At 45.9% G+C, this 11,116-nt stretch overlaps 1 protein-coding gene across 1 annotated transcript in view; it reads left to right on the top strand.

The window, feature by feature from the left end:
• Nucleotides 1-10,264, top strand: part of LOC119315465 (dihydrolipoyllysine-residue acetyltransferase component 3 of pyruvate dehydrogenase complex, mitochondrial-like) — a 10,992-nt gene extending 728 nt beyond the window's left edge. Inside the window, exons 2-9 of the mRNA XM_037590090.1 lie at nt 8,310-8,419; nt 8,515-8,590; nt 8,695-8,762; nt 8,846-8,912; nt 8,988-9,083; nt 9,159-9,261; nt 9,700-9,795; nt 9,883-10,264. Of these exons, the coding sequence (XP_037445987.1) occupies nt 8,310-8,419; nt 8,515-8,590; nt 8,695-8,762; nt 8,846-8,912; nt 8,988-9,083; nt 9,159-9,261; nt 9,700-9,795; nt 9,883-9,953 (687 nt within the window). The 3' untranslated portion in view covers nt 9,954-10,264. The remainder of the gene's footprint in view (nt 1-8,309; nt 8,420-8,514; nt 8,591-8,694; nt 8,763-8,845; nt 8,913-8,987; nt 9,084-9,158; nt 9,262-9,699; nt 9,796-9,882) is intronic.
• The last annotated feature ends 852 nt before the right edge of the window (nt 10,265-11,116 follow it).

The raw sequence follows: 11,116 nt of genomic DNA, 5'->3' as shown, positions 1-11,116 counted from the left end.
CCGTCGCGAGCCTCTATTCCTATAAATACAGAAACTCCCAAAAAATATTAATTGTGAGCGAGTCATTTACGTCTTGAGTTACAACATAATGTCTATTGTTCATGCTATAATTGTGTTATCCGGAAATCGTAATACATGTGTGAATACATAGACCACAACATGTCCCTAGTGAGCCTCTAGTTGACTAGCTCGTTGATCAATAGATGGTTACGGTTTCCTAACCATGGACATACGATGTCACTGATAACGGGATCACATCATTAGGGTAATGATGTGATGGACAAGACCCAATCCTAAGTATCCTTTCCTTAGACCATGAGATTGTGCAACTCCCGGATACCGTAAGGGTACTTTGGGTGTGCCAAACGTCACAACGTAATTTGGTGGCTATAAAGGTACACTACGGGTATCCCCGAAAGTATCTGTTGTGTTGGCACGAATCGAGACTGGGATTTGTCACTCTGTATGACGGAGAGATATCTCTGGGCCCACTCGGTAGGACATAAACATAATGAGCTCAATGTGATCAAGGATTTGTTCACGGGATGATGTGTTATGGGAACGAGTAAAGAGACTTGCCGTAACGAGATTGAACAAGGTATCGGTATACAGACGATCGAATCTCGGGCAAGTATCATACCGATAGACAAAGGGAATTGTATACAGGATTGATTGAATCCTTGACATCGTGGTTCATTCGATGATATTATCGTGGAGCATGTGGGAGCCAACATGGGTATCCAGATCCCGCTGTTGGTTATTGACTGGAGAGTTGTCTCGGTCATGTCTACGTGTCTCCCGAACCCGTAGGGTCTACACACTTAAGGTTCAGTGACGCTAGAGTTGTAGATATATTAGTATGCGGTTAACAGAAAGTTGTTCGGAGTCCCGGATGAGATCCCGGACGTCACGAGGAGTTCTGGAATGGTCCGGAGGTAAATATTTATATATAGGAAGTCCAGTTTCGGCCACCGGGAGAGTTGTGGTCCCGGGGGTCCACTGGGTGGGGCCACCTATCCCGGAGGGCCCCATGGGCTGAAGTGGCATGGGAACCAGCCCCTGGTGGGCTGGTGCGCCCCACCCAAGGGCCCAAGGAGCCTAGGGTTGGAAACCCTAGGGGGCCATTGCCCCCGAGGTGGCATGCGCCCCCTGGTTGGAAACCCTAAGGGGGCCGCCGCCCCGAGGGCCCCCCCTGTAGATGGGATCTCCAAGGGGGCATGTGCCCCCTAGCCCCTATATATAGTGGAGGGGAGGGAGGGCAGCCGCACCCTAAGCCCTGGCGCCTCCCTCTCCCTCCCGTGGCACCTCTTCCTCCCAGTAGCGCTTGGTGAAGTCCTGCTAGAATCCCGCTGCTTCCACCACCATGCCGCCGTGCTGCTGGATCTTCATCAACTTCTCCTCCCCCCTTGCCTGATCAAGAAGGAGGAGACGTCTCTGCTCCTTACGTGTGTTGAACGCGGAGGTGCCGTCTGTTCGGTGCTAGGATCATCGGTGATTTGGATCACGACGAGTACGACTCCATCAACCCCGTTCTCTTGAACGCTTCCACTCGCGATCTACAAGGGTATGTAGATGCACTCCTCTCTCTCTCGTTGCTAGATGACTCCATAGATTGATCTTGGTGATGCGTAGAAAATTTTAAATTCTGCTACGATCCCCAACAGTGGCATCATGAGCTAGGTCTATGCGTAGTTTCTATGCACGAGTAGAACACAAGTTGTTGTGGGCGTCGATTTTGTCAATTTACTTGCCGTTACTAGTCTTATCTTGATTCGGCGGCATCGTGGGATGAAGCGGCCCGGACCGACCTTACACGTACACTTACGTGAGACAGGTTCCACCGACTGACATGCACTAGTTGCATAAGATGGCTAGCGGGTGTCTGTCTCTCCCACTTTAGTCGGATCGGATTCGATGAAAAGGGTCCTTTTGAAGGGTAAATAGAAATTGGCATATCACGTTGTGGTTTTGGTGTAGGTAAGAAACGTTCTTCCTAGAAACCTATAGCAGCCACGTAAAAATTTGCAACAAGAATTAGAGGACGTCTAACTTGCTCTTGCAGCATACGCCGTGTGATGTGATATGGCCAAAAGGATGTGATGAATGATATATGTGATGTATGAGATTGATCATGTTCTTCTAATAGGAATCACGACTTGCATGTCGATGAGTATGACAACCGGCAGGAGCCATAGGAGTTGTCTTAATTTATTGTATGACCTGCGTGTCAATGAAAACGCCATGTAATTACTTTACTTTATTGCTAACTGTTAGCTATAGTAGTAGAAGTAATAGTTGGCGAGACAACTTCATGAAGACACAATGCTGAAGATCATGATGACGGAGATCATGGTGTCATGCCGGTGACGATGATAATCATGGCGCCCCGAAGATGGAGATCAAAAGGAGCAAAATGATATTGGCCATATCATGTCACTATTTGATTGCATGTGATGTTTATCATGTTTTTACATCTTATTTGCTTAGAATGACGGTAGCATAAATAAGATGATCCCTCATTAAAATATCAAGAATTGTGTTCCCCCTAACTGTGCACCGTTGCTGAGGTCTGTTGTTCCGAAGCACCACGTGATGATCGGGTGTGATAGGTTCTAACGTTCGCATACAATGGGCGTAAGCCAGATTTACACACGCAATACACTTAGGTTGACTTGACGAGCCTAGCATGTACAGACATGGCCTCGGAACACGGAAGACCGAAAGGTTGAACATGAGTCATATAGAAGATACGATCAACATGAAGATGTTCACCGATGATGACTAGTCCGTCTCACGTGATGATCGGACACGGCCTAGTTGACTCGGATCATGTATCACTTAGAGGACTAGAGGGATGTCTATCTGAGTGGGAGTTCATTAAATAATTTGATTAGATAAACTTAATTATCATGAACATAGTCTAAAACTTTGCAATATGTCTTGTAGATCAAATGGCCCATGCTAATGTTGCCCTCAACTTCAACGCGTTCCTAGAGAAAACCAAGATGAAAGACGATGGTAGCAACTACACGGTCTGGGTCCGTAACCTGAGGATTATCCTCATAGCTGCCAAGAAAGCATATGTCCTTGAAGCACCGCTAGGTGATGCACCTGTTTTCCCAGCAACTCAAGACGTTATGAACGCCTGGCAGTCGCATCGTGATGATTACTCCTTGGTTCAGTGCAGCATGCTTTACAGCTTAGAACCGGGGCTCCAAAAGTGTTTTGAGCAGCACGGAGCATATGAGATGTTCCAAGAGCTGAAAATGGTTTTCCAAGCTCATGCCCGGGTCGAGAGATATGAAGTCTCCAACAAGTTTTATAGTTGTAAGATGGAGGAGAATAGTTCTGTCAGCGAGCACATACTCAAAATGTCTGGGTTGCACAACCGCTTATCTCAGCTGGCAGTTAATCTCCCGGATGATGCGGTCGTTGACAGAATCCTTCAGTCGCTCCCACCTAGCTACAAGAGCTTTGTGATGAACTTCAATATGCAGGAGATGGAAAAGACCATTCCTGAGGTATATTCAATACTGAAATCAGCGGAGGTGGAGATCAAAAAGGAACATCAAGTGTTGATGGTGAATAAAACCACTAAGGTCAAGAAAGGCAAGGGTAAGAAGAACTTCAAGAAGGACAACAAGGGAGTTGCCGCGCCCGGTAAGCCAGTTACTGGGAAGAAGCCAAAGCATGGACCCAAGCCTGAGACTGAGTGCTTTTATTGCAAGGGAAACGGTCACTGGAAGCGGAACTGCCCCAAGTACTTAGCGCATAAGAAGGCCGGCAATACCAAACGTATATGTGATATACATGTTATTGATGTGTACCTAACCAGCGCTCGTAGTAGCTCCTAGGTATTTGATACCAGTGCAGTTGCTCATATTTGTAACTCAAAACAGGAGCTGCGGAATAAGCGGAGACTGGTGAAGGACGAGGTGACGATGCGCGTCGCGAATGGTTCCAATGTCGATGTGATCGCCGTTGTCACACTACCTCTACATTTACCTATGGGATTAGTTTTAAACCTCAATAATTGTTATTTAGTACCAGCTTTGAGCATGAACATTGTATCTGGATCTCGTTATGTGAGATGGCTACTCATTTAAATCTGAGAATAATGGTTGTTCTATTTATATGAGAGACATGTTTTATGATCATGCCCCGCTGGTTAATGGTTTATTCTTATTTAATCTCGAGCGTGATGTTACACATATTCATAGTGTGAATGCCAAAAGATGTAAGGTTGATAATGATAGTCCCACATACTTGTGGCACTGCTGCCTTGGTTACATTGGTTTCAAACGCATGAAGAAACTCCATGCAGATGGACTTTTGGACTCTCTTGATTATGAACCATTTGACACGTGCGAACCATGCCTCATGGGAAAAATGACCAAGACTCCGTTCTCCGGAACAATGGAGCGAGCAACCAACTTATTGGAAATCATACATACCGATGTGTGTGGTCCGATGAGTGTTGAGGCTCGTGGTGGTTATCGTTATGTCCTCACCCTCACTGATGACTTAAGTAGATATGGGCATGTCTACTTGATGAAACACAAGTCTGAGACCTTTGAAAAGTTCAAGGAATTTCAGAGTGAGGTTCAGAATCAACGTGACAGGAAAAAAAAGTTCTAACGATCAGATCATGGAGGGGAATATTTGAGTCACGAATTTGGCACGCACTTAAGGAAATGTGGAATTGTTTCACAACTCACGCCGCCTGGAACACCTCAGCGTAATGGTGTGTCCGAACATCGTAATCGCACTCTATTGGATATGGTGCGATCTATGATGTCTCTGACCGATCTACCGCTATCATTTTGGGGTTATGCTATAGAGACTGCCACATTCACTTTAAATAGGGCTCCGTCGAAATCCGTTGAGACGACACCGTATGAATTGTGGTTTGGGACGAAACCTAAGCTGTCGTTTCTGAAAGTTTGGGGATGCGATGCTTATGTCAAGAAACTTCAACCTGAAAAGCTCAAACCCAAATCGGAAAAATGCGTCTTCATAGGATACCCTAAGGAAACTATTGGGTATACCTTCTACCTCAGATCCGAAGGCAAGATCTTTGTTGCCAAGAATGGATCCTTTCTAGAGAAAGAGTTTCTCTCAAAAGAAGTAAGTGGGAGGAAAGTAGAACTTGATGAAGTATTGCCTCTTGAACCGGAGAGTAGCGCAGCTCAAGAAAATGTTTCTATGGTGCCTGCACCGACTAGAGAGGAAGTTAATGATGATGATCATGAAACTTCAGATCAAGTTCCTACTGAACTTCGTAGGTCCACAAGGACACGTTCCGCACCAGAGTGGTACGGCAACCCTGTCCTGGAAATCATGTTGTTAGACAATGGTGAACCTTCAAACTATGAAGAAGCGATGGCAGGCCCGGATTCTGACAAATGGCTTGAAGCCATGAAATCCGAGATAGGATCCATGTATGAAAACGAAGTATGGACTTTGACTGACTTGCCCGATGATCGGCGAGCCATAGAAAATAAATGGATCTTTAAGAAGAAGACAGACGCGGATGGTAATGTAACCATCTATAAGGCTCGGCTTGTCGCTAAGGGTTATCGACAAGTTCAAGGGGTTGACTACGATGAGACCTCACCCGTAGCGAAGCTGAAGTCTGTCCGAATCATGTTAGCAATTACCACATTCTATGATTATGAGATATGGCAAATGGACGTCAAAACGACATTCCTTCATGGTTTCCTTAAGGAAGAATTGTATATGATGCATCCGGAAGGTTTTGTCGATCCTAAGAACCCTGGCAAGGTATGCAAGCTCCAACGCTCGATCTATGGGCTGGTGCAAGCATCTCGGAGTTGGAACATTTGTTTTGATGAGATGATCAAAGCGTTTGGGTTTACGCAGATTTATGGAGAAGCCTGTGTTTACAAGAAAGTGAGTGAGAGCTCTACAACATTTCTCATATTATATGTGGATGACATACTTTTGATGGGAAATGATATAGAACTCTTGGAAATCATAAAGGCCTACTTGAATAAGTCTTTTTCAATGAAGGACCTTGGAGAAGCTGCTTACATATTAGGCATCAAGATCTATAGAGATAGATCGAGACGCCTCATTGGTCTTTCACAAAGCACGTACCTTGACAAGATATTGAAGAAGTTCAATATGGATCAGTCCAAGAAGGGGTTCTTGCCTGTATTGCAAGGTGTGAGACTGAGCACGGCTCAATGCCCGACCACGGCAGAAGATAGAGAAAAGATGAGTGTCATCCCCTATGCCTCGGCCATAGGGTCTATTATGTATGCCATGTTGTGTACCAGACCTGATGTAAATCTTGCCGTAAGTTTGGTGGGAAGGTACCAAAGTAATCCCGGCATGGAACACTGGACAACGGTCAAGAATATTCTGAAGTACCTGAAAAGGACTAAGGATATGTTTCTCGTTTGTGGAGGTGACGAAGAGCTCGTCGTAAAGGGTTACGTTGATGCTAGCTTCGACACAGATCTGGATGACTCCAAGTCACAAACCGGATACGTGTATATTTTGAATGGTGGGGCAGTCAGCTGGTGCAGTTGCAAGCAAAGCGTCATGGCGGGATCTACATGTGAAGCAGAGTACATGGCAGCCTCGAAGGCAGCACATGAAGCAATCTGGATGAAGGAGTTCATTACCGACCTAGGAGTTATTCCCAATGCGTCGGGCCCAATGACTCTCTTTTGTGACAACACTGGAGTTATTGCCCTTGCCAAGGAGCCCAGGTTTCACAAGAAGACCGGCATATCAAGCGTCGCTTCAACTCCATTCATGATAATGTTCAAGATGGAGACATAGAGATTTGTAAAGTGCATATGGACCTGAATGTCGCAGATCCGTTGACTAAACCTCTTCCACGTGCAAAGCATGGTCAACACCAGAACTCTATGGGTGTTCGATTCATCACAATGTAACTAGGTTATTGACTCTAGTGCAAGTGGGAGACTGTTGGAAATATGCCCTAGAGGCAATAATAAAATGGTTATTATTATATTTCCTTGTTCATGATAATTGTCTATTGTTCATGCTATAATTGTGTTATCCAGAAATCGTAATACATGTGTAAATACATAGACCACAACATGTCCCTAGTGAGCCTCTAGTTGACTAGCTCGTTGATCAATAGATGGTTACGGTTTCCTAACCATGGACATAGGATGTCACTGATAACGGGATCACATCATTAGGATAATGATGTGATGGACAAGACCCAATCCTAAGCATAGCACAAGATCGTGTAGTTCGTCTGCTAAAGCTTTTCTAATGTCGAGTATCCTTTCCTTAGACCATGAGATTGTGCAACTCTCGGATATCGTAAGGGTACTTTGGGTGTGCCAAACGTCACAACATAACTGGGTGGCTATAAATGTACACTACGGGTATCCCCGAAAGTATCAGTTGGGTTGGCACGAATCGAGACTGGGATTTATCACTCCGTATGACGGAGAGGTATCTCTGGGCCCACTCGGTAGGACATCATCATAATGAGCTCAATGTGAACAAGGAGTTGTTCACGGGATGATGTGTTACGGGAACGAGTAAACAGACTTGCCGTAACGAGATTGAACAAGGTATCGGTATACCGATGATCGAATCTCGGGCAAGTATCGTACTGATAGACAAAGGGAATTGTATACGGGATTGATTGAATCCTCGACATCGTGATTCATTCGATGAGATTATCGTGGAGCATGTGGGAGCCAACATGGGTATCCAGATCCCGCTGTTGCTTATTGACCGGAGAGTTATCTCGATCATGTCTACGTGTCTCCCGAACCCGTAGGGTCTACACACTTAAGGTTCGGTGACACTAGAGTTGTAGAGATATTAGTATGCGGTTAACTGAAAGTTGTTCGGAGTCCCGGATGAGATCCGGGACGTCACGAGGAGTTCCGGAATGGCCCGGAGGTAAAGATTTATATATAGGAAGTCCAGTTTCGGCCACCGGGAGAGTTTCGGGGGTCACCGGTATTGTACCGGGACCACCAGAAGGGTCCCGGGGGTCCACCGGGTGGGGCCACCTATCCCGGAGGGCCCCATGGGCTGAAGTGGCGTGGGAACCAACCCCTGATGGGCTGGTGCGTGATACGTCTCCAACGTATCTATAATTTTTGATTGCTCCATGCTATATTATCTACTGTTTTGAATGTTTATGGGCTTTATTATACACTTTTATATCATTTTTGAGACTAACCTATTAACCCAGAGCCCAGTGCCAGTTTCTATTTTTACCCTGTTTCAGCATTGAAAAATGCCGCTGAGACTTTTTTTCGGTGATCCTATCTGCCTTGTAGTGTTTTAACTCTTATTCTTTTCAGGTTACTGCAAACCGCCTCCTAGCTTCTAAACAAACCATCCCACATTACTACTTGACAGTTGACACACGTGTCGACAAACTTATCAAGTATGTTTCAGGCCTGATTTTGTAAAACTTGCAATGGATAATTTTAGTACCGAACTTTTGTCTAAAGAAGAGTTTTTCATTTTGTTGTGCTACAGGTTACGAGGGGAACTGAACCCACTGCAGGAAGCATCTGGTGGAAAGAAGATATCTATTAACGACCTTGTTATAAAGGTACTCACCGGTTCTTATACGTACATTGTTGCCTTGTAAGTCGTATTGGGCTCATGTGGATTCTGTGATCTCCAGTTTTAAATTTACCTCTACGTTCTGCGCAGGCTGCAGCCTTGGCTCTTCGAAAGGTCCCTGAGTGCAACAGTTCTTGGATGAATGATTTTATTCGCCAGTGAGTTCCTACGGAGCATTTATACCTGTCACTCAAATTATATTGGCAAGAAATGTGATATGGCAAATGTACATCTCATGCAGATACCACAATGTAAACATAAATGTAGCTGTACAAACTGAGCATGGATTGTTTGTTCCAGTAGTTAGGGTAAGCTAGTCAAAGCTAGCTAGTTCGGTTTTGTGCATTTTCCCCCGTTCTCTTAACTTATTACTTGTGGTGCAGGATGCAGACAAGAAGGGACTTGGTACAATCGGTGAGGAGGTGAAGCAGTTGGCTCAAAGAGCAAGGGATAACAGCTTAAAACCACAAGATTACGAGGTATTTATCGCATAGTAGATGATAAGTATGAAATCAACAACATTTTTCATTGACCATTTTCGTTCTCTGTTTCAGGGTGGCACGTTCACAGTATCAAACTTGGGAGGTCCTTTTGGAATTAAACAGTTCTGTGCTATTATAAATCCTCCTCAGTCAGCAATCTTGGCCATTGGTTCTGGTAAGAAGCCGTGTTACACTTTCGTCATGTACTGCCAATACGTTGGCCACAAATATGCTGTTGCTACTTAGTTTGCATTGTGTACATAACAGTTTGGCATTTGTCAGTATTTTACCATTGTTATGGATAACATAGTCCTGTCGACCTTTTACCAGAACCTGCTATTGGAAGCCCAGTACATTGACCTAGACAATTGCATGATCCTTTACTTTGGCATTCTATATCCTAGTCCGTTCTTACTTCTGAGTAACCTTCAGTTAGTTCTGTAGGCAGGACTTGAACATTGTCCTAATGTTCTGTGCTTTTTGTTTCTGTATTCTACTTTGTAGCATAGTTAGATCTAGTTTCTGCTACTTTGATCCATTATTCATTTTGTGATGTCCTTAGTCCTCCCATAGGGATTTATTCAGTGCTTACCTGATACTTTTTTTTGAGCAGCTGAGAAGAGGGTGATACCAGGCAGCGCGGATGGTCAGTACGAGTTTGGTTCCTACATGTCAGTAACAATGAGCTGCGATCACAGGGTTATTGATGGTACCCTCTTAATCTTTTGTGAAATATAAATCGTGAGTCAGTTGAAATGTGGGTGGGAAATCAACAAATAATGATGTTTATCTGTAGGTGCAATTGGGGCGGAATTCCTGAAAGCGTTCAAGGGCTACATCGAGAACCCGACCACAATGTTCCTGTAAAGTTAGGAGGATGAAGCCTATTCTTGTCGAGTTCTTGAATAATGCACAGAACGGTGCTGTCCCGTTTTACATAACCTGGGCGCGGTCTCATGGAACCCACAGTCAAGAGCACAGAGCCAGCAAGCGAACACACAGGATGACCTGTTTTTTTGGATTGAAACGTCTTCTGTTCGTTTTACCTTCTGTTTCTTCCCATGAATGACCTGATCGATGTAGGTTGGACTTGCATGGCCTGTTGAGCTCATTTTTTGCCAGAGAAACTCCTGATTATAGGATTTGCATTTTTCCTAATATACACGCAAACTTAACCAGGAGGCTCAGTAAATGGTTCGGAACAATAAGTCATCTTGGAAGAAACAGCTACCTAACCCTGTACGGATTAGAAATCCATCAATGGTTCGTCTTTGCCATAATCATGCTGAACCGGCGTGCTATTGTGTTTCCAAATTCCATCAAGCCGGTTGTGATTTCAAGCGTGCTAAGCCACCTATTTATTCCGACGGAGGCACCACGGTTCTGCGCAGCGCATCAATCCGTCCATCGGCAATGTCGAGCTCTGGTTTCATGGCGTTCGAGATCAGCTCCAAGGCACACAGCCACCGAGCCATGGGCCAGGGCCTGGTCCGCGTCTACTCGCCGATGGCCACCGTCGGCGGCCACTGCTGGAGGCTGGCCTGCTACCCGTACGGGGACGCTCCACGCGTACCCGCTTCGCCTCCATCTACCTCGAGCTCGTGAGCCATCCGACGCATGCCGTGATGGCCACCTTCGACGCCTTCGCCGTGCACGGCGACGGATCGTCGCCACCGTCCCACCACAACCAATGCGTGCACGTCTACTCGCCGGACGACCGCGGTTTTAGGAGTCCCCGCGGGTTTCCTGAGTTCATCCCCGCCGACACCCAATTCAACGTCAACGACATGACTGTCATGTGGAGGGTCACGGTTGCGCGAGACGCTTCCTTGTCGAACCAGCTCGGCCGCCTGCTCGACCGTGGCGCCTGGACCGACGTCGCCTTTGAGGTCGCCGGCGAGACCTTCCGCGCCCACCGCGCAGAGGCGCAGCTCTTCGGCGGCATGCTCGAGTCCTCCTTGTCCTCCTTCCCCATCGCTCTGGAGGACATCGAGCCCGAGACCTTTGGAGCAATGCTCCGGTTCATCTAC

The sequence above is a fragment of the Triticum dicoccoides genome, chromosome 6A (genome assembly GCF_002162155.2).
Source record: "Triticum dicoccoides isolate Atlit2015 ecotype Zavitan chromosome 6A, WEW_v2.0, whole genome shotgun sequence".
Lineage (NCBI taxonomy): Eukaryota > Viridiplantae > Streptophyta > Magnoliopsida > Poales > Poaceae > Triticum > Triticum dicoccoides.
Note: the sequence above shows the minus strand (reverse complement) of the source record. Positions and strands in the feature narration are given on the sequence as shown.